Here is a 24,546-nt window from a genome sequence, read left to right as displayed (position 1 = left end):
TAACTAATTATCAAGATCTGCCAATTAGACGAATTTAGCACTAAATTTCATAAAAATATGCACCTCATTTCGTCATCGCTTGTGAAAAAATACTCATGAAATTTAAAATTTTCACTAATCGCACTGTAATACCGGAACCGGGAGCCGAATCTGAATTCTATGACCTTTCATTTACTTCTTAGTTAGTGAAAATCGGTTAAGAAATTTCCGAGAAAATTGAGTTCGTATGTTTTCAAAAATTTGCATACATTTCCTTGTAATTTCGGAACCGGAAGTCGGAATTTAATAATAGTCTAGTCTAGTAATTACACTCACACACACACACACACATACACACACACACATACACGCACACACACATACACACACATACACACACACATACACACACACACACACACACACACATCGACGAACTGAGTCGAATGGTTTATGACATTCGGCCCTCCGGGCCTCGGTTGTAAAGTTGATTTTTACAGCGATTGCATAACCTTTCTGTATGTGAAAGGCAAAAACAATTAACATATTTCGAAAACCTACCCTATTTTACACTAACTCAACTTCAAGATAGTAACGCCTAATTGACTTATCAAATTTAAGCTCTTGTAGAGTCCCAATTATTTCACCACTGATTTCCTGAAGCAAATATTACACTATCCGTCCCTACTGGTACCACCATAAACAAACTATGGTACCTTTTGAACGAATACCGATAAACGATGTGAAACAGCTGAAACTAGTTCCGATTCGCTAACCGGAATTGCAACTTACTTATCGGGCGCATACGCAAGGTACACCAAAATCGAGCTGAAGTGATTTATTGTTCTTACTTTCTACTATAAAAACTGCTAACGCAGTAAAACAATTGTTCAGAATAGTTCAAACAATATCGCACCATCATTATTCCACGTACAAAATGAACAAAATTACGATCAGTCTACTGATAGTCGTCCTACTTGCAGCAGTCGTAAGTTGCGATCAAGCTTCAGAAGATGCCTACGGTGAATTGCTACAGATTCCCCCAGGTGGAGCTTATTTACGAGGTATTTTAGCGTCACTAATGTTCTTTAAAGTATTTATAATCTACTAAATTGAAACTTTCAGACGAACCGAACACTGCCGATGAGCCAGATTATGCCGACGAACAAACATGGAACGACTACATGAAGGCGAGGAACTCCAAATTTCTTGGAGTGGATCGAAGTAGTGAAGTGAAGTGATTCTTGATATTCTGTTTCAGTTCTGTGTAGGGTGGAGTATTTACAAAATAAAGTTTACCTGTTTTATGTCAACATACCTCGAATACATGATTTTTAAATGATGCGTGTAGCACATCTTCACCCCGAACTCGGGAGGTGTATCGGACACCGGATACGTGACACAGGCAACAGTTGTCATCGATGATGATCTGCGGTTTCCGGCTGCAACAGAAAAAGGTGAATGCCAATTGTTAACTACTGTCCGTGGAATCCAAACTTACCGAAAACACGCGCAACATATCATTGTCGGAATCAATCGGTACGGTCCCGTACAGCAGTGCATATAGCAAACCATCGGCCACCCATAGGCAGCCAGTGCAAATCTCAGAAAATGCCGTGCATTTTTAATAGTCATCCACGCCGGTGACGTGGCGAACACCCTGGTAATATCCGTTGAATATCTCGGACCGTCGTCGTTAAGCATTCGTATTCGTCGCATTTCTCGCGTTTCCCGTTTCTGTCGTACTCTCAGTAAAACACATCCGGCCATAATATCCGACGGAACTAAATCCGTCCCTCGGAACAATGCACTCAGTAAACTAGCAACCTGGGTGAAGGCTTCATGACCAAATTCATCCTTTCGAAGGCAACAGAAAGCCCACCGAAACCGGCGGAACCAAAGTTTCGAAACTTTTCTGTGTATTGCTGATTCCGTAGGTCCATTGTCGTTACTATCCCTACCATTTTTATACTTGGCAGACCCCAATGGGTCAAATACTATAGCTAAACCGAAGATAATAAGTGCAAACACTACCCAGTTGAATAGCACGATTGCTGTAATGAGGAATGCAGAAAAAATTAATCCCTTGTCGATTATATAAACTAGGTAAATGCATGGAGGTAGTGGAGCGGAATAAAAAAAAGTAGCACAGAGAGAATGACTTGGCGCGAATTAGTGTACTGAGTTGAAAAAGACAGTTTGCCTGCCCTTGGTGTCACTTAAAGATGTAATTAATACATCTTACTGATTTCAATGACAGTGACAAACGTGCGAGCACTGCATAATGTAATTTGATTAAAAAATCGGTATACAGTGAAAAACCGGAAATTGTTGTAATTTGTACTGCAGTTGTGTTCAACAATCGTATGATGCCTGTTTAGTTTAAATTTTGCTATAAATCGTCTGGAGTTTTACAAAGAGTCGTCGCTGCATTGATCTCGACTATGCTTTTTTATATTTATATTTTTTTATATTGAGTGATTATATTAGTTTTAGATTACTTATCTTATGATCAAAACAGAACCGGAATTTTCATTTTAAAATTCCCGCGCTTGTCCAATCTATACAAAGAAGTGGACAAATTTTCGTGTGGCGATTTTTATAATGGATGGTTTCGGCTCGCCTTCGAAGCGCCATTCGGTCGATTGTTGTGCGGTTTCGACGTCATATTCATAGATCCCCACCTCATCACCAGTTATGATGCATTTGATGAATGTGGGGTCACTATCTGCGTTGGAAATCATCTCTTTGGCCACATCAACACGACGCTGTTTTTGAAGGAAATTCAGCTTTTTTGGCACCAGCCGAGAAGCGACGCGTTTCAAACCCGAAACATCAGTTGAAATGTGTTCGGCTCATCCATAAGAGATGCCCAACAACACAGCAATCTCTCTAATCGGTACAGAACGATTTTGCAACACGATTTGCTTCGCGCATAAAATGTTTTCTTCAGTAACAGATGTTGTTGGGCGGTCAGGGATCTCATCATGATCCAAGCTTGTACAACCACCTTTGAAGCGTTTATAACACTCGTATGCCTGTGTTTTTCCTAGACACGATTCACCAAAGGCTTTTTCTAACATTTTCAACGTTTCGGAACACTTAAATCCATTTGCAACACAAAATTTGCTGCACGCACGTTGTTCTAAATTTTCATCCATTATAAAAATCGTCACACTAAAATTTTTCAACTTCTTTGTATAGACGCCAAACAAAAACTAATCGTTCGATATACTTCAAAATTTGACAGAATGTGTATAAAAGCGTTGCCAACGTTGAGAGAATAAAAGTTTACCGATTGGACAAGCGCGGGAATTTCAAAATGAAAATTCCGATTCTTGTTTTATCATAAGGTATATGCTTATTGTTTGTTCTCATTAGATTTGGATTGCTATACTGTTGGTTTTCTAGACGAGCTAATCATTCATTCATTCAAAGACCACAACGAGTGAAGAGCTACGAACCTGAAGCTCGATTCACCTAATATCTGGACGTACCGCAGATTTTTACAAAGCAACTAATGGTTGGTACTGGTAGTGTTTTAATTTTAAAAAACGTGACAGGTGAAAATAGAGATGGCAACATCTATCGCATCTAATGTCTTCAAATGTTTTCATGAACGGAATACTATTGTTTATCAGGATTATAGCTAGCGTCGTAATATAACATACTGTCGGCATTAGCATTTAAAGGTATTGGAACAATTAGAATAAGCGCTAGACTCTCAGATGGCATAATATTGGTTAAAACTGACGCACAATCAATTGTACCAATCGGCTCTTTTGTTTTTATTTTCAATTATTTTAACGTCAAGGCCACTAACCTCTCGGGTCAGAAAAACTTCATCAGTGTTATTTCACTGATGCTGAGCTCTGCATCGCTCAATTCTTCCGCGTCTCATGTCGTCTCATTTCGTATGTGACTTCTTCTGTTTAAATAAGCAGTTTTTCCCCTGTTTAGTGTTTATATAGCATGTCTAACTAGGGATCAGTCCGATAAAAACACGAATTATAGTCTGAATGGGTCTCGGATCCTTCAGATGTTTAAGTGCAAATTCATTTCACATCAGACGTCTTGGTTGTCTTATATATTTCCCGTTGAAATAGTTGATCTGTCTGTGCGATCTACTTGTATGTAGTAAAAGACCAAGTCACGATAATTTCAATGCAAAATTCATCTTGAAACTGTTAGTATGAAACGTTATAGAAAATAAAGCTTCTCTCTGAGACAAACCAAAGACGACTCAACTAGAGCGAAAGTTGTTTGTATGAATCGATTCATTCGAAAATAAATAATCAAAAATTAATTTAAATAAGCTGAAAACTCTCGCCATCTTTTATCATTGTGGTAGCAACTCGTTTAGATCTATCAATCAATTAAAGTAATTTATTTTTTCTCTCTGTGTAACCGACCGCCTAGAGATTGAATGACTAAATTATTTGCTTGAAAAAAAACTTTTCGTTAGAAATTCACCAATGTTATTCGGCTGTTACAAATCAGTCACTGCAAGATTTATTGAAAGGATGAAAAATTCCATAAAAAGTATTTACTTGAATCTTGAATTTTTTGGATCCGACTTCCGTATCCGAAATCACAGAGTGAATAGTACAAAAATTCCAATTTTAAGAGTGTGTCACAAGTGACCTTGTAAAGAAAAGCGAATTTTCCAAGCGGCTGTTATAATTGTATCGGACACAATATACGTCGAAATTGCTATAAGTCTCTTGTGGAAGAAAAATGAACGAAATAATGCACTCTGCAAGGCAAAAAATGATAAGCCGAATTATAAAAAAAATATCTACAGTGCGTATCACAAAAGTCTGGCCAGCTAAGATGAATGACTATACTCCTATAAAAAGGTTATCAATTGAAAAATCGATTACTAAAAATCCTCATATACTACTCGACTCAGTTCATCGGGCTGAGCAATGTATGTATGTGTGTGCATGTGTTAAATAACTTCACTAGGTTTTTTCGGAGATGGCTGAACCGATTTTGACAAACTTAAATTCAAATGAAAGTTCTCGTGGTCCCATTCGGAATTCCTGAATTTCATCCCGATCCGACTACCGGTTCCAGCTATGGGGTAAAGTGTCCAACCGATTTCCGCAAACTTAGATTGAAATGAAAGTTCTCACGGTTCTATACGGAATTCCTGAATTTCATCCCGATCTAACTACCGGTTCCGGAGTTATAAGATAAATTGTATTAAATATTGTACACCGTCACTTAAAACGGCAAAACAAACACGCAAAATTTTTACTAAACTGGACACAAATCGATAGCCATTATCAGTAGGCAACTAAACACACCAATTCCGGCTATTCTGGTTCCCGGGTTTCGATTTGTTCGAAAATGGATCTTACTCACTTTTCTCAGAGATTGCAGAATCCATATTCCCAATCTTAGGGTCAAATGAAAGGTATTATGATCCTACCAAAAATTACTGCAGGATTCAACAAAAATTTAAGCCGTCGTTTAGACACAGAGAACAGACATCCAAGTAAAGATATCAATGTGTGTAAGAAATTTAACGGTTGTGTTAGAAAGGAATCACCAAGTAGCAATCCTTCTGTAGAGGCGTTTCGAGCAGCCTAGTAACTCCTTATTGGCTCTTGCGTTCGAGCTTTTATAAATTGGTAATTCATGAGTCGTGCGAAAAGGTGATATTTTTAACGGATTTTAACTTGTATGCTTTACACAGCTTGTTTGAAAGAGTTTGTATTGGCTTGGATGTCTGTTCTCTGTGGTTCAGGGTATGATGGCAAAATCGTATCAAAACTTCAAAATTATATATATATATATATATATATATATATATATATATATATATATATATATATATATATATATATATATATATATATATATATATATATATATATATATATATATATATATATATATATATATATATATATATATATATATATATATATACTTTGCTTCTGCCGTTTAAAAAAGGTTGATCTGCCAGGCCGTGTGCCATCCAACGGAATAGGTGGAAGTCAGAAGGAGCAACATCTGGGGAATACGGCGGGTGGAGCAAGACTTCCCATTTCAGCGTTTCCATGTACTTTTTGACCACTTTTGCGACGTGAGGCCGAACATTGACGTGTTGGAGGATGACTTTATCATGTCGCTCTTGATATTGTGGCCGCTTTTCTTTAACGCGCGATTAAGGCGCATGAGTTGCGTTCGATGGTGATGTCCTGTGATGGTTTCACCCGATTTTAAGAGCTCGTAGTAAATCACACCGAGCTGATCCCAAGAAATACAAATCATAACCTTTTCGCCGTGCATATTCGGTTTTTGCCTTCGACGAAGTAGCATTCCCGGGCTTTCCCCATGATTTTCTGCGTTTAGGATTATCCTATCGAACTCACTTTTTATCACTCCCGACAAGTTTTTTTTACTCAGAACAGCATCACCGTAAGTTTCTGAGAGCATTCGATGCGCTTCAGCTGCATTTTTTTTCGAATTGTAACAGAAAAGTAAAACTTCCCGCAAATGGCGAGAATTGGACACATAAACAGACATTTTTGAGCGTGAATAATACGAAAACAAAAACAATTGTCACTGAAACGGCGATGACAATTCGTTAGGCACTGTACACACTCACTTTAAAGGCATTATCATCTATGTATTTTGACCAGCCTCAGCCGATACAACCACCTATCGGAAATCGGCGGAAGCAAAGTTGTACACTTGATATACAGGTTCGGCCATGTAACTTTTTTTTAAACATGCAATAAAACACAAACGGTTCATCCGATTTCAAAATTTATTTTTTCATATTAAAGTACAATCCTTCCGATTAGTTGTGGAATATAATTTCATTCAAATGGCTGCCTCGGCTGGCCTTGCACTACGCCATACGGTCGGTCCAGTTTGTTAGTACATTTTCGATTGTATGCAGCTTTATTTCAGCTATGGCTGCACGAATGTTGTCCTTCAATGCATGAACTGTCTCTGGCTTGTCCACATAACACTTATCTTTGACAGCCCCCCAAAGATAATAGTCTAATGGTGTCAAATCACAGCTCCGAGGCGGCCAAACGACATCTGAATTTCGACTGATAAATCGATCTTCGAAGACTGTGCGCAGAATATCGATCGTAGCGTTGGCTGTGTGGCACGGAGCGCCGTCTTGTTGGAACCAAATGGTGTCCAAGTCTTCCTCTTCAAGTAACGGGAAGAACCAATTGCTAATCATGGCGCGGTAGCGCTCGCCATTGACCGTGGCGGCGGCTCCTGCCTCATTTTCGAATAAAAATGGTCCAATGATGCCGCCAGACCAAAATCCGCACCAAACCGTCACTCTCTGAGGATACATAGGCTTCTCCATGATAACGAGCGGGTTTTCCGTCCCCCAAATGCGACAATTTTGCTTATTAACATACCCGCCGAAATGAAAATGTGTCTCATCCGAGAAGATGATTTTTCATACGTAATTTTCACACACATTCCGTAACATTACCATGATTTTCAAAGTATAACTGCACTATTTTCACGTGTACCATTTTCGTTCAGCGGAAGGATAAAACTAAGTTTCTGTCAAATCAGAAGTGACATTAAGGTTACCTATGTCGAAATAACCGCAAATTCAAAAAAAATGTTAGATGGCGGACCCTGTATACAGAGAAAGAGGCAAATAGAGAGAAATTTTCATCGCTATTCATTGCTCTCGAAAAGCCCTTCCAATCTTATTACCGATTCATTTAAGCTCACCTTCGATCACAGTTCGTGTAATTTTGTCATCACTCTTGCAGCCGATGGTTCCGCAGAAGGCCCACATCGTCCCAAAGATGTTCAGTCCAGTCTCTGGCAGAATCAATAATATCCTAAAAGAAATCGAAGGTCAAACATTACTCTTTTATGTTTCTATGGTGAATAATAGAAACTCACTTGATAACCAGCAGCGGCGCCACCAACCAGCGCTTCTGCACGTCGGTAATACTACCTCGGGCACTACGGTTTACCAGCAAAACCAGTAGAACCATGTTTACACTAATTAACGCTAGGGTCCCTACGAGATAGATGCGAATAGCTAGCCGGGCCTGTTCATCGCACTCCGCGGTCACGCTCCAGTACGTGGACGTTACGCATGATATCAGTCCAAGCCTGCAAATGAAATTTCAATAGTACTGTAGTTGCTACTTTACGTATACTATGGGAAAGTGAATAAACACGCCGGCAAGGTGAGAGTGAATTCAACAGTGAAAACGATTATCGTTATTACTATTCAAACGGATGAAGGTAGAATAATCAATTGTGCTGATAGTAGTCGTGGCGAACACTTACCACACGATACGAAACACGATCTCGAAAATGCACGGAAACACAAGGTCGTCCGAGGCAGCTAACCATTTCCGGCCGAACAAACGCAGCGCTGGCATGACCTGCAATTGCAACAACGAAGTGTAAAAGCATGCAATCAATTTGAGGTGTATGTAAGTAAATGTACGAGTTTTCATTTCAAACGACGTCGATCTTCAAGGTTAAATAGTAGCTTTGAGTTTTTACAAAACCAATAATTATTGAAACATATTTAATCAGTAACTAATAGATGGACTAAATTTAGTCAGGGCCCCCATCATCCATCATCCAAGTTTTACAAAACAAAACTCATTAACTGACACCGCTCGTAAGACTCCGAACATTAATACCACCATTATCCGTTGTTACTGTCGACGGTGCTCCATTCAAATGTAATACTCGTGTGTCTACCACAAACGATTGTGTAACGGTTACGGCGAATGAATAACGTTTTACCTGCAATTGGTGTCAGAAGAAGAAAAAAGTGTTGCTGTTACGAATATAAAAGCACTGAAATGCTACTCTGATTGTATGATCGAAACAATCAATAATTTGCACTGATTTATCGATTTAAATATTTACACACTAAACTGTCTTCGGCTAATGAAAAAAATTGCTCAGAAGATCACGCAGCTATATATAACACATCCAATCAAATTCAATAGTTTAACTTATGCAGATCAATACAATCAGTGGATGGAAAATATAAATTTTATTTAAAGTACCTCTCATATAGCCCACTCCCTTACCAGCTCTAAACAAGATCAAATATTTTGAAACTTGATATAAGAAATAGCTAACAAATGCTCTTCTTCCATGAAAACAGTAATATATGCAATGATAATAATAATAATAATAATAATAATAATAATAATAATAATAATAATAATAATAATAATAATAATAATAATAATAATAATAATAATAATAATAATAATAATAATAATAATAATAATATGCACAAGGTTTCAATTTTACTACACGAAAGAGTTTGTGACACAGAAATTCGGAGAAGATTCTTCCCATCGTAGAAGTACTTTTTATGAATTTCATTCACAATTTCCGAAATAGTGACTGTTTGCACTAAAAATGAGACCACTTATACTTGAAATTACAGCTCGTCTCTCTCCACGAAGCAAACATTGACTTTTATGAATCACATGCTTTTCCCCAGAGAGTTTATGTGATTTAAAAATGGCCCCCACTGCAAATAAATGAATGTTTTAAAAATACTAGCAGTATTAATTGAAATGCACTTTTTTTCATAGATAAATACGATATTGCGGACGTGTGTACGTTTCGGAACGTTTCTAAGTAATATTTGGCATCAGAAACACAAAAGATGAATGAAGATTCTGAAAATGCCGAAGTAAAACATACTCTTTTTTCGGTAAAAAAAAACTCTCAATATGTAGGGTAATCCGAAGAAAGCCCCTGTTGGAAGTGTTGACCTTTGGATTCTACGAGGAATGTTCGATAAATTGGGCATTTGCTCCACTTCGATACATTCAATATGTATGCATAAACGTATAACCAAAGATAAATAATAAAGAAATGTATGTGCTTACAAATATTCAAAAAAAAAGTCTGGTTCGTTCCCGGTACTTTCTAAAATGACCGCACTCCCGCTTGGTGGAGCGCGAGATTAATTGCATTGTTATCATTTCGACCAAAGTGTGCCATAAAATCTCAATATATACAAAAGAGCTAACGAATGGAAAGGGTTCTCACGGTTTGACATTTGCATTATGCACGCAGAAAAATGGAGCTTGTTTGAAAGAATAAAACAGTTAATTTGATTTTTTAATTTGATTTTTGTTAATTTCTATCTAGAATTTGATTGTTTCAAACCAATTTCCCCCTTCAACACCAACAATAATCGCTGTTTGATGTGAATAAGCATTTTGGTCTCACCCAGCGACGAAAAAAAATGCTGTTCCAGCTAATTTTATTGTTGAAATAAACTACCAATTATTTGCATATCAACAAAAGTTGAGTTGATTTTATTGGCAAAATCTTTGTTGATTCAATTCTAATTTATCCTTATGTTAATAACAAAATTGTTTCCTTTCATCTATGATCTAATTTGTATGATGATGCAACACAGTTTATTGTTGAAATGAACCGTGTCAGTTATATTTCTTACAAACCAGAGAAACTTTTTCAACTGTGAATAAACAAAATTATTCTTACGTGTTTCAAAAAGTGAAACTTCATCTGCTCGTTTCTTTTTCGTGGAGCATTTCAACAATTCAAGCGTAAGTATTGATAATCAGTAATATCAGAAACTTCATAATATTACATAACACGTTTTCTTTACAAAAAAAATTGTTACAGGATATCTCTATTTTAACAGATCTGCAAGGGCATCGCGCCGTGATTGTGGTTTGGAAATAATTTCAATTTCATTCATGTAAGTAATTAGAATTGCTAAAACAAAAAAATCGACAATGAATGTATCAAAGAAACCCTCCAATTTATTTTGAAAGAAATCATTTTACTCTCAACAACAAAAAAAAGGATTTTAAGAAACAAAAAACGTAAGTAGAAATAATATTCATTTTAGGTTTATATTTTAAGAAGATTACCTTCATTTAAAGTTAGTTCATTGTAAACTGACTTTGCAAGTTAAATTTACTATGGAATTGTTTGTTAAGAAACTGACCGGAATGCACAAGCCAAATATTTGTTGTTTTTAACAAAATATTTATTGAAATAAACTAATTCACTGAGACAAATCAAACATCTAGTTTTGTAGTTTCAAGCAACAATATTTGATATATGAAACCAAATTTTCTGTTGTCACTATTTCAATAAAATAAATCGTTGCGAGAAACCAAAATTTAGTTACTTTTACAATATTTTTCTCTGCGTGTGAATGTGATGATGGGAACTCAGCCAAACCAATTTATCACCATTGGTGCCAGTTTCACGGAGGACCGTAGATGTGCGCCAAAAAAAGATCGTGACTGTCATGTCTGGACATTCGTTTGTGGTATAACTATTAAAAAGTTGAGTTCGCATTAGACCGCCTAATTTGAACTACGTAGGCTGTTATTTATATTTCGGGAACTGGTCACACTAATGTCAATAGCTAAAATCTGGCAACACCAAAATAAAGTTTGACATTTTTTAACATAAACGGAAACAAAACAGCAATCGACTGTGTGGGTGTTCCAAGACGAACCAAATCCAACGAAAGCTATTCGCGCACGAAGCACTTCGAAGCAAATGATCGCCTGTTTTTACGGAATTGTGCGCTCAAGTGACAGTATTTTCACATGCATGAATTGCTTCTCAGAGCCAGGCAGTAAATCATATTATGAGTGAACCGTTTTTAAAATTTTTTTTTATTTTTTAAAGTCAACTAAATTTTATTTCTTACATTTTTTATTCTCCTCATTTTTCATATTTCTATAACAAAATCAGTCATGTTTAGTTGAAATGATATTTTTCATGAACGAAACAGTTGTAATGCGTCTTTCGATTCGAGTGGGTCCGCGGGAAACACCCCCAGGCTACGAAGGCCCGGCGGGTGGCCCGCATGCTGGTTATCGACTGGAGCGGTCTTCCATGGGCGGTGATGGTGATGTTACGGAAGAAAATGAAAAATAAGTAAATATTGTGGAATGGGATGGGATTCCAGTAGCTTCGACCTGGTGTCGCGATACTCTACGCACGACCACACGACATGCTCGACGTCCTAATAACCGTTGCCACAGGTGCAGAGACCACTCTCCGCGAGCCCAACACGTCAGAGATGTGCGTTGAAAGTGTAGTGGTTTGACATGAGCCGCGACATAACACGAATGAAATCGCAACTCACGTTCATCCCCGTGAACCAAGGTCTCGTCGATACCCTAGGGATAACGGAGTGTAGCCATCGTCCCAGTTCGCCATTGCTCCATGAAGTTTGCCAACTTTCGAGAGTTTTCTGACGAACTGAACTGAAAAACTCATTGAAGCAGACTGGTCTTTCATAAATTTCACCTTCTAATGCACTCACCTTAGCCAATGAGTCTGCCTTTCCATTGCCCGGAATGGAACAATGCGAAGGGACCCAGACTAACAATATTAAATAAGACCGTCCAGATAAAGCTCTCAAGTGTTCCCGTATTTTCCCCAGGTAATATGGGGGATACTTTCCTGGCTTCATTGCCCGGAGAGCTTCTATTGAACTTAGACTGTCCGTGACAATGAAGTAATGGTCTTTGGGCAAGGTTTCAATGATCTCGAGGGTGTACTGTATAGCAGCTAATATTGCAACGTAAACTAAAGCGGATCATTGAGTTTGTACGAAGCGGAGATGTTCTGATTGAAGATGCCGAAGCCTGTGGACTCGTTGATGTTTGATCCGTCAGTGTAAAACACCTTTTCACAGTTGACTGTTCTAAATTTATTTCAAAACATATTTGGGGCCACTTGAGGGCACACGTGATCCGGAATTCCACGAATCTCTTCTCTCATGGATATATCGAAAAACACAGTAGAATCAGAAGTATCCAAGCATGAGCACGGTTGGAAGCAAACGAAGAAGGATTAATATTCTGAGCCATGTAATCAAAATAAAAGGACATAAAACCGGGTTGCGAATTGAGCCCGACAAGCCTTTCGAAGTTTTCAATCACCATCAGATTCTAGATATCGCACCGGATTAGCAATCGATATGAGAGATCCCAAAATCGATTTTTTAACGGTAGGACGCCCGCGAGCACTTCGAGACTCATCGTATGAGTCGACTGCATGCAACCTAAGGCATTACGCAAACAACTATACTGAATTCATTCCAGTTTAATGAATTGGGTGTTCGCGGCGGACCGGAAGCAGAACCATCCATATTCCATTACGGACAATATTGTTGTTTGGTACAGCCTGATCAGGTCTCCTGGATGGGAACCCCCCCCCAATGTGAGGGATATGATACAATGATACCTAATGTGACATCCCCAGGTGCCTTTCGAGTCGAACCAGACCCCGAGATATTTAAATGTGAAGGCCTGAGCTATGGTGTCATCCTCAAGTTGAAACTGTAATTGTGCTGGTTCTCGCTTCCTTGAAAATACAACCAGCTCAGTTTTATCCATAGAGATATCGATACTCATTTGAAGAGCCCATGCGGACAAGTTTACGAGGGTATCTTGCAATGGTCATTGGCAGCTTTGGGTCCTATAATAGACACAACGCTGTCGTCGGCAAGTTGTCTTAGCGTGCAGGATGTGTTGATACATTCATCAATGTTGTTTACGTAAAAATTGTATAAAAGGGGGCTTAAACATGAACCCTGAGGAAGACCCATGTAACTGAATCGTATTGTTGACAAATCACCATGCGCGAAATACATGTGATTCTCAGACAATAGATTATACAAAAAGTTGTTCAAATTTTGTGGAAGACCATGCTGATGCAACTTCTTAGATACGATGTTTATGGAAACTGTGTCAAAAGCGCCCTCAATGTCTAGGGAAACTGACGCCATTTGTTCTTTACGAGCAAATGTCATTTAAATTTCGATTGAGAGCAACGCAAGACAATACTGGTTGTCCTGGTTTTTTAATGGCGATCACTCTCACTTGTCTCATTTGGGACAATATTATCCTCAAGAAACTTATTGAACAAATTCAGCAAGCGCCTTTTGTCAAGGTCAAGCCGATTCTTCAATAAGTTGAATTTGATTCTGTCTAGCCCCGGGGCTATATTGTTACATGACAATAGCGCAAATGAAAACTTTACCACCGAAAAAGGTGTTTCGTTCCTCTTTGACGACGCGACGCGGGTGATCTACTGTTCCGGAACAGTGTCAAGAACTACTTTTTTAGCGAAATTGAATATCAAACTGTTAGAATATTCCTCACTTTCGTTCGCTGTGTTATGGTTGCGCATGCGACGGGCCGTATTCCAAAAAGTGCTGGTTTTATTGATGTCTCTCTCGATAATCCGTCTAAAAATCAACGCCAATAACCGTGTTCCTTGGCTTATCAGATGTTCCGATTTTCCTAAACTCGATAAATGATGAAGCTCTTTCCGCATTTAATTTTGAGTACTCTTTGTCCCACCACGGGTTAAGAGGACGAATGTTAGTTTTCGCGCCAGGTACACGTTTCGTCTGAGCTTGAGTCGCAGTGTCGAGAATCAAGCCAGCCAAAAACGTGTACTCTTCCACCGGAGGAAGTTCTTGTGTTGTTTCGAGTTTCTCAAATATCGAATTTGCGTAGCCTTTCCAATCAATATTTCGTGTGAGGTCATACGAAACATTGATTGTCTCCGATGGTCCTAATCCACAGGCGATTGGATCAGGGGTTACCTTCCACGTGCAATCCAGCCGTAGCGATGTCGAGCAAACGGATAAATCCAGCGCACTTGGTCTTGCTGGTGCAGGAATCCGTGTCATTTCTCCCGTATACAAGAATGTCATATTGAAGTTGTCGCAGATATCAAGGATCATAGCTGATCTGTTATCGTGGTGAAGACAACCCTAGCCCATACCGTGTGAGTTAAAGTCTCCTAAAACCAACGTCGATGCGGGAAGGAGCCTTATGATATCACTGAGCCGCCGATGTCCAACCGAGGCTCTTGGGGGAATATAGATGGAAGCAATGCAAAGGTCCTTGCATTTGATTGTAGCATGACATGCAACAACTTCAATACCTGGTATCGCGGGGAGGTTTATTCGATAAAAAGAATAGCACTTTTTGATCCTCAAAAGTACTCCTCTATAGGGATCATCTCGATCCAGACGAATAATGTTAAAATCGTGGAAGTTTAAGGGCATTTCAGAAGTTAGCCAAGTTTCGCACAATGCAAATGCGTCACATTTTAGACTGTTAACTAATAGCTTGAAAGGGTCTATTTTTTAGATGATACTTCTGCAATTTCACTGAATAATAGTGATTGTATTCGTGACCGCAGTCGGTGACTTAGCCATCGAAGGATATGATCGCTGAAAGAAGAGGCCATTTTGCAGTCAACTGCTTCAAAAATGTTTTAACTGCAGAAATGAAAGCCATTAATAGACTTTTAAGAGGTTCTGAAATATTGAAGGTAGTCATGATCCAGTCCACGATATCAGAGAATTTAATAAATCCAGTATCTGGTATTTTTTCTGATTGATCTTTAGGGAAATATAATTTTCCAAGACCTGGAGCTTTTTTCTCCGGTTTTTTGCCATCACTTCCAGTTGTTTTTGAGACCCACCAGAAGCCACCTTCGAACCCTTACTACTTATTTTTTGAGACCCATCAGAAGACACCTTCGAAAGCTTACTAGAGGATTTATTTCTTCTCTTCCTGAAGCTATTAGGGACCGCCGAAGATGTACCTTCCAGGAGAACGCTACATCGGTCTGCGATTTCCGGCTCCGGAGATACCTGAAATCCCAAAAAAAAACAAAACTCACTTCGATTTCTCAGAGATACCTAATACCACTTTAATGTTCGAGAGCTTTAGATCAAATGAAAGACTTTTTATGGTCTCATAGAATGCTTAAAAATATTATTCGGATTCGACTTCGATTTTTAGAATGATGAGCGTTAAAAACTCAAACTATTCTTCAAGGCGATGATCTACGAAATTGTGCTAAAAACCATTCCAATATAGGGTCAAACGAACCGGATTTCGCTATATCGGTCACCGGTGAGAAAGGCATCATTACATCACTAGATGGATCACAATAGATTGTGTTTAAATATCTCTTGCAGTGAAACAATAGGAGAATGATCAAAACAGTAACTGAATTATATCGATTTGGTGCAATCCTCGCATTGTTGGCAAGAGAAAACCCACGGCTTTTTTTCATCTGGTACATGCAATATCATCATTATTCTCACTCACCTCATAACAACTGTATTTACGTACACTTGTACGTAGTGATCTTTTTGAACTCAGTCAGTTCAATCTGAGGTGAAGTCGATGCAAATATTAGGGATGCAAATTGATGTGTTATCATTGAACAACAATCGCTTTTTTGGCTCGAGTTATCCAGTTGTAAGTACAGTACATTGTTCATTCGGCGGAATTGCGACAGGAAGTTTCGTCCGTTAAATGACCAAGCTACATTGTGTGAAAAAGTTTCGCATATTTGTTGCGAATGATTTCAATCAGTGAATTAGGTAAATCCACTCTAGTGGTGAACAATTATCTGCCTAATGCAGTTGTCAAAGCTCATTCCAGACTGAGTGCAAATTTCAGATTCTCGAAACACCTCCATATGCAGCAATGAAAAAGGTAGGAACGTGTATCACCAGAGTTTATTTTCGGACTTCCCAGGTTTAGGAATCACCAATGCTAATTTCATCGGGTCTAAGTTCACATATTCTTTATATATTAATTAATAGGTTGGTAACGTCGTGAATCGTAAATATCAGAACAGCAAAGTTCAAAGTCAACGCGGGTACTTACGTCGCAAAGCTACCGAGGGTATCCGCATCATTTATACTTTGATCATATACAATTATTGAGTCCATCATGGCGTCGCTTAGCAGATTCGTCGGTGAAAAGTAAAGATACTATTGTTCCTGTGGTTAGGGGCACGTTAAACACAATGCAAGATAATTAATTTTGTCTTACATGACTTACTTCGTGATTGATACTGTTTATGGACGCATCGGCTAAACAAACACATGTGATGTAATTCTATGCAAAGAGAAAAATTAAAATAGAAAATTGGAATTCAGAGTTTGTGAGAAAAAAGCCATTCTATCAGAATTACATCATTCGCTGAGTGCGGAAAAATCTTATCCAGTTGCGCGCATGCATTCAAGTGTATATTTGGTTTACTTTACTGATTAGGGGCGGGTAGGGTCTAACACTTTTGAAAAATCATTTATTATTTTCTTTATATTTTCTTATTGTAAAACATTTAAAGAACTTTCTGTGAAATTTTCAAGCCTATTGGAACGAAACTTTGGAAGTTATGGACCTTTACCTATGGCTATCACATTCTACGAAGAAGCAAGAACTCGACGCACAGGCCCAAGATTTCTACTTCGATTGACTGCAAAACTTGACAAAATATTCTTGAAATGTTTCATTATAATAAATTATAAAAGAAAAAACATGATTTTTGAAAATGTTAGACCCTACGGGTTCCCTGGAGTAATTAATTGTTTCCATTGATTTTATAGACAAAAACCTTTAAACGCGTTTTCCTCGAAAGCAGATTTTGAAAGTCCGTGTCCATCGTCATTCAAAAACTACTGGACCATTTTTTTTTCAAATTTTGCACACACTTTCTACATATAAAAAGCCAGACCCAAACGTTTTCCTTTTCGTTGTTTGTTACTTTGGGGAACAGCTACAAAATGGCGGATTTTTTCGTGAAAAACCTTAGTTTTCACTTTGAACAACCACCAAAAATTTAAAAATAAAAAAAAATCAAACCGAAACGTTGGAGTCTAAAAAAACTTCTACTCTAACTATGCTGCGTTCATTTGTTCACTTCTGATTAGTCTGTGCTGAGATACAGTGGACACCGCAAATTATGATTTTTAAGAAACGCTCTCAAAAATACCTCTTCTTATTTCTTAATATTTTTCCATGAAAAAAAATACAAAATGTTGTTCAAATAATGCTTTTTATCATGAAAAACATTTGAATTTATTTTGTTGAACGATAATCCTGGAAAAAATTAGCAAAAATGATGATTTTTTTCATCGTTTAGACCCTACTCCCCCCTTAAAATCTGTTACAACTAATTAAATGACAGTAGGGTTATAGTACGAATTTGTAGAGTAGTCATATTATTTTGCCAATTACTCGACCTTCAATCGACGAATTTTAATAAAATCGGATTTCCGAGTTTCCGATTGTTTTAACAATATCGTTCCGACTGTTTTTTGAGGCTACCTAGCCTCAAAATGTAAAGGAATGAAAAACTACATAAGTCCGAACAAGTCGCGTGCGGGTCGTGGTTGAGAAATTCATTGCTCAGAAAGTATTGATCATTCCACTTTGAAACTTTACCAGGATCGAGTCAAACCCCTAAGGCTTCTTTCATCAATAAAAAAATAAAGAAAAAAAATTTAGCCCTGGTTTGAATTTTTTTTATTTGTTTTTTTGATTTCTACCTTAAGGTTGTTTTTTTTTTTTGAATCGCTTATTTGAAAGCTAAGGAAAAGACGCACAGACGTATGAAGATTGTACTGGAAAAAATGCAACGCTTTCCTTTCTGTATAACTATTTATTGAAAATCCATTCATATAGAAAGGCTATGCAATCAATGTGAAAACCGACTTTGCAACCAAGGCCCGAATGGCTGAAAGGCATATACCATTCGATTCAGCTCGACGAACTGAGCAAATATCTGTGTGTATATGTTTTTCTGTTTGTGTGTGTGCATGTAGGTAACAAAAATATGTGTGCATATATGTAACAAAAATATGCACGCGCTTTTCTCGGAGATCGCTGAACTGAACTTAGATTCAAATGAAAGGTTATATAGTCCCATAGCCTGGTATTGAATTTTATTTAGAATCGACTTCCGGATTTACAAGGTAATATATGAAAAATTAGGAAAAAATGTGCACTCAATTTTCTCGGAAATGGCTTAACCGACTTTCACAAAGTAAGAAGAACCAAATGAAAGTTTGTATAGTTCTTTGAAAATAGAACATTTGATAAGGATCCGACTTCCGGAACTAAAGCGCACTCAATGAAAATTTCCGATTTCATGAGAATTTCTTCATTAACGATGGTCAAAAATAGGTGAAAATCACATAAAACTGACTGATGAATTCTCCTAGTTGACTTGTTAGTTTGTGACTTAAAATGCTATTCGCACTATTCCGGGTCGACCGGGGCAGGACCATCCGGGACTATCCGGGACGTTTTTTTCCTCATCGGCGATGACTGAGCTACCAGCGTGTGCACGTATTGGAATCCCGGATCCGACTTTAATTCGACACTACTAGTCTCCCCTTTCCTGTTTCGGAAGCACCGAAAAAAGTGAAAAAAAACTCCAAAAGCAGAACTCACGTCTGTGAAGAGTATTAAAGATTTCAAACCGCTATAGAAAATAATGATACAAAACCGGTGCGCATCGGTACTTGTTGCCACGGAGGAAAAAAACACAACACACCTTTACGAACGATGCACACCGCGTGCTTTGTTCAATTTCATTCACGCTATAAAGAAAACGAAAACCAACACCGAAGCTTGAGTTTAAAAACACAACCAAGACGATCAGCACCGTAAACACATGACCTGGAGTTTTCAATCGGGTTGAATAAACCAGAATAACGATGCGGCTGCAAACATTCGTAGCCGCACCGTGGTTCTGGTGTGTGATTTGGGTAAAACGCGCTGTTGCAGTTAAGAAAAGTCTTAACTATTTTACGATAAGTGCGACCTACAGAATGTCAATAAGTTGATCTTTGCACCAAGGCCCGGAGGGCCGAGTGTCATATACCATTCGGATCAGTTAATTTAGTACGCAAAAAGGTCTGTGTGTAGGTAACATTTTTGTGAAATCACTTTCTTAGGAGATGGCGGAACCGATTTTCTTAACTTTAGAATGATTACTTACACACTATCCTCAGATAAAACGTGACCGATTTTCACAAACTTAGGTCTTATGGTCCTATACAAAACTTTAGAATTTCGTCTGGATACGACTTTCGGTACCAGAGTTACAGCCGAAATGGAACTCAGTCTATTTTCTCAGAGATGGTTTGACCGCTTTTCACGAACTCAGGTTCAAGTAGAAGCTCTTATGGTCCCAAATAAAATTCCTGAATTTCATCTGGATCCGGTAACTACTGTGTTAAAAGCTAAAATTTTACACCATCACCTAAAGCGATGAAGTAAAAGAGGTTTTTAATTAAGTTCAAAACTGTTCCAATTTGTATGTCATATTTGGTGCTTGCCATACCATCCAATTTCGGCTATTTCGGTCCTCGGAATCCAATTTCGAAAGTATTTGAACTAGTTGTCAAAAACCCCAATCGAATATCGCTCACTTTTGTTCGAGATGGTCTAACCGATTTTAACAAACTTGTACATTCAAAGGAAAAGTTTCACAGTTTCATATGGATCATTCATATTCCTGAATTTGTTGTGGATATTTCTTCCGGTTCCGGAACTACAGGTAATCAAAACAATTATGGGCGATTATTAAATTTATGTTTCGGGAAACAGTTTGTTTAAGTCTTGTTAAGACAGCCTAGCGCTGTTTTTAAATTGGTAATACAATTTTTAAATTTCATTTCATAGTTGTATTCGCATGTCATTGATTGATAAAATGACATGCAAATACAGCTATGAAACTTTTCCTTGTTAGATACTGATAAAATTTATCCGACTTATAATTAATTATTGTTGATCATTTTTGTCTGCTGTATTTTATTTTTCATATGCAGTTTTCATTCTGAATTTTAACTAAATTCCAAAATTTCGAATTGAATCAACGAAGCAAACTTGAAATGCTATTTATAGCTTAAGATATCCAAGAAGTCTGCGTCGCTGTGGATATAAAAAAATACTCAACTTCCCTAATATGCAGCTGTATCAAATTGGCTGCAAATAGCAACTCTCCTAGCGCAAACCGCATAACGAAGCACAAATTTCATTTCCAACTGATGCAACAAGCAGCCAGCGGTAGCTGCAGCTTGCTTCTTTCATTGACTCAATTGGCGTCCGTTTAACCTTTCGCGGAAATCCATAAAAGTGCAAACCACATCTTACGCGTACTCGGCAGAAGGAAAAAAGACAGCTCCGATCGGCTGGTGGAAATGAAATCATTCTTTAAACAACCTTGCGTCCTTGAGATTTTTTTCCAATCTGCAATAGCTGCTACTTGATTCTAAATTGTTGCTACCGACTCAATCCGAACAGTCACGATAGTGCTGTTGAGTTCTACGTCAAATGTAGTTCTGAAATCTAGAATGTTGGTCAGATTTGAATCATGTTTCTATCACGCCGCGTGGATGTTGTGAAACTAGCATTGAGACCGAGGGTAATAGATTTCCACACCTGAATAACATGTTTCAAGTACCGGTAAGCAGTACATATGTTTTCGCGATCGTCTTGCGTCTCGGAATTTCAGCTGTACACCCTGACCTCATCTTGCTAGTTACTACTGGCTAAGTGACTGACATATGTGTGTGTTGTGCGTAAGGTAACAAAAAAATCTTTTTCTTAGTCGGAACGAGTATATGAAGAGAATCAACAATGACAACTATCAGTCAGATCTAGTAACAGACGCGAATTAATAGAGTAAATGGTCATTTCATGATTACCTAAACCAACAAAAGCAGAGACATTATTAATGTTAGTCACGTTTTCTTCTAAATAATTGCTAACTGTTACTCATGGAGTGTGAAATACTACATTTTATGGAAAATAACAGGCAAAGCTTAGGAAACGTGATACCAGTTTCTCAACGAAGATAAAATCGCACAAGCTGATCAACTGCAACCTCGAATTACACCGACGGGAATAAATCTCACGCGATTGGACTTTCCCGACACTGAAAATCAATCTTCACCACTAGATTCTTGGAACAGTAGGTCTGATCAATTATGCATATTATTTCCATTCATCGGAATTTGCTTGATGGAAGTAGACTAACAGCGTCGAAAAGGTGTAAATCATGCCTTAGATCAGATTTAAATCGACTATTTTAGCGTGCGACTGAGTCGTTAATATTAACTTTTAACGCGTTAGTGAAGAATTCTATTACATCGATGTCAAATATAGGGTAACAAACGTATTTTGCCCTACCTAACAAACTTTATGGATTTAATCGATGTTAAGTAACCCAAGTTGCATCAATTCGAAACTAATCACATTAAATATTGCGGAACGGGTTTTCAAAGATATTACAACATTTGATGGATATTTTTTCAAAGAGGACCAAAATAAAATCAATCCTAAAGTGGGCCAAAATACCTCTGTTACCCTATACGGTTCAATAAATTTTTTACTCGTTTACTGTTGTGATTATTGGTTTAAATGGTTGTAATGTTTCTAGTCTTCTCAATCAGTCAATCAGAAAATTTTTATTTTGTGTCATAACAAATACTATACAGCTATGTAAAATGTTTTTTCACCTATTGTATCAAAAATTTCGATAAATGCATTCATCACTATATACTAGTCAAATAATACTTTAAAATAAATATAAACCAGAGTTGAGTTTAGGATTTTTTTAGATCGATTAGAGTCCCATCTTATCCCAAGATAACTGCTAGCCGCATTCTGTAACGAATCATAATATCAATAGATTTGCATAGCTTAATATACAATTGTTCTCGTCTGTACAAGTCTGTTGCAAACAAATATATAGTTTCTTATCGGAAATTTCAAAAAGAGGATTCAGATAGTTGACAGAGTTGACCATAGACAAATATTACAAGATCAATTACTTAATAGAATTATTATTCTAATCATTATTTTGAAAACTTATTTCAATAAACCAATTTTTTGAAAATTCAGAAACCAAATCGTATTACTTAAAAAATAACTACGTGAATTGCATTTTATCTTAAAAATATACTCCGTTATAGATTACCCTCTACATTTGGGCTATACATCGCTTCCGTGTATCGCTCGGTTCAAATATAAGCCACTTACAGTTGAGACAAGAAAACAAGTTACAATACGGAGAGATACAAATATATTATATATCAATAAGGATCACTTTAACGAGTTCAAAACAAATCGAAAAAGACATCACAGTAAAACCATCTCGTGACGGAAAAGTCTATTAGTTCAGTCATGATTAATAGTTTGCGTTTAGCGTGCCAAAATATCAAAAATAATTGACCATGATGCCCACATAGAGATGTGAACATTTTTTTATATAAATGTGTTTTTTCTGACGAAAGTGAATATCGCATATAAATAATGTAGATTTACGCTCTTTTAGACCTATCGTCTTCACTTTCAAGAGTTATGAAGGAGTATTTAACTTTGATCACGAATGTTATGAATGATGCTGAAAAGACGAAACCTATTGGCTGTGAAGATAATGTTTGGCAACTCACTTCTGATATATAGAACAATATTAAAATGAAATGAACGGTGTACTACAAGTTACTTTGATTGCGATATTTTTTCATTGCGTTCATGACATTGAATTTAAATTAGCTGCACATTATCTTTCCTCTCAGGGAAAGTTAGAATGTAAAAGAAAATTGTCATTTTTATAAATTCTCTATGAATTAAAAGTGCATATACTAAACGATCTGCCCCTTGCTGTGAACTGTTTTGCGAATAGTTCAAACTTTTAGTTTAGATTTGAAATTTCGATATTTATTTTCTAAAAAGTAATTGAAAGCTGTAAAAAAAATTTATTCGATAGACGAACCATTCCAAAATTCGACAAGTAGAAAGTTTGTTTAGCACTGAAAAAAAGTTAATAAATAGTTAAATAATGATAAGTGCAATACAGTAAGCAAAAGAACAAGTTATACTTATTGTTTTTACTTCAATTGATAGCTCTCGTTGAAGCGAATTACGGTTTATTCACATACTAAATTGTTTTGTTTTGAAGCATTTATTTATTTATTAAAAAACCTGATATTGTTAATGTATATCACCGTAACCGTAATTTATCAAACCATGAAATTGTAGTACTTAATTCGGAGATGTTGGTAAATTTCTGGAACTAACATTAAGATTAATTTGTTTAGTTCTGCGTGCACATTTTACACATATTTATATAAATTTTATATTTTTCTAGATTTCTATAAAAACAAAATGTTCTCATCCGAGTTAGTATTAGATTGCGATTCTAAACCGTATTTACAGCTTATTTTTTCGTGCAGTGTATATCGAGAAATATTCCATATATTTGTTTGGCTGTTTGGTTCAGTTTACTGATTGGGAACCTTTTTTGCCACCGAAATTTACTGTGATGTCCCTCGTGAATATTGATAATTGAAAGTTTCGGGTATCATTTCATGCAAAGAGTTGAGTGATAAACGTGGAAACCGCTTGGTAATTAATAGAAGAGAAAATAAACAAAGAGAAACTGTTACTTGCTTATACGCCCTAATGAAAAATCAACCGAGAATTATTGTTGACTTCAGGCAGTGCAAAATTCGACTTTCGCTACGAAAACTTGAAGGTTTGCTGTACTTGGTTTCAGCCGTCCCGAACGTAAGCGGATTTGTTTTATCGAATGACTTGGATGAGATGTGAGCAGGGTTGCCACAGATAAATATGCATTTTTCATAAGAAAAGGTAAAGTTTTGGCATTACATTCCTTTTATGGATTTTGGTCTTTCTGTTTCAACAGACTTCGCAGCCGATT

At 37.2% G+C, this 24,546-nt stretch overlaps 1 protein-coding gene across 6 annotated transcripts in view; it reads right to left on the bottom strand.

Annotated features, from left to right (window-relative positions):
* The window catches only part of LOC131437818 (diacylglycerol lipase-beta-like), a 79,223-nt gene that overhangs the window by 4,258 nt on the left and 50,419 nt on the right, over positions 1-24,546 (bottom strand). For 5 of the 6 annotated variants that reach the window (XM_058607417.1, XM_058607418.1, XM_058607416.1 and 2 more), the window contains 5 exons: positions 8,284-8,381; positions 7,888-8,103; positions 7,711-7,823; positions 1,481-2,033; positions 1,298-1,421 (listed from right to left, as the gene is read on the bottom strand). In XM_058607417.1, the coding sequence (XP_058463400.1) occupies positions 1,298-1,421; positions 1,481-2,033; positions 7,711-7,823; positions 7,888-8,103; positions 8,284-8,378 (1,101 nt within the window). In that variant the 5' untranslated portion in view covers positions 8,379-8,381. Of the gene's footprint in view, positions 1-1,297; positions 1,422-1,480; positions 2,034-7,710; positions 7,824-7,887; positions 8,104-8,283; positions 8,382-8,446; positions 8,755-24,546 lie in introns of all 6 variants that reach the window. The other variant, XM_058607420.1, reaches the window with a different exon arrangement.

This window comes from Malaya genurostris, chromosome 3 (assembly GCF_030247185.1).
Source record: "Malaya genurostris strain Urasoe2022 chromosome 3, Malgen_1.1, whole genome shotgun sequence".
Taxonomy (NCBI): domain Eukaryota; kingdom Metazoa; phylum Arthropoda; class Insecta; order Diptera; family Culicidae; genus Malaya; species Malaya genurostris.
Note: the sequence above shows the minus strand (reverse complement) of the source record. Positions and strands in the feature narration are given on the sequence as shown.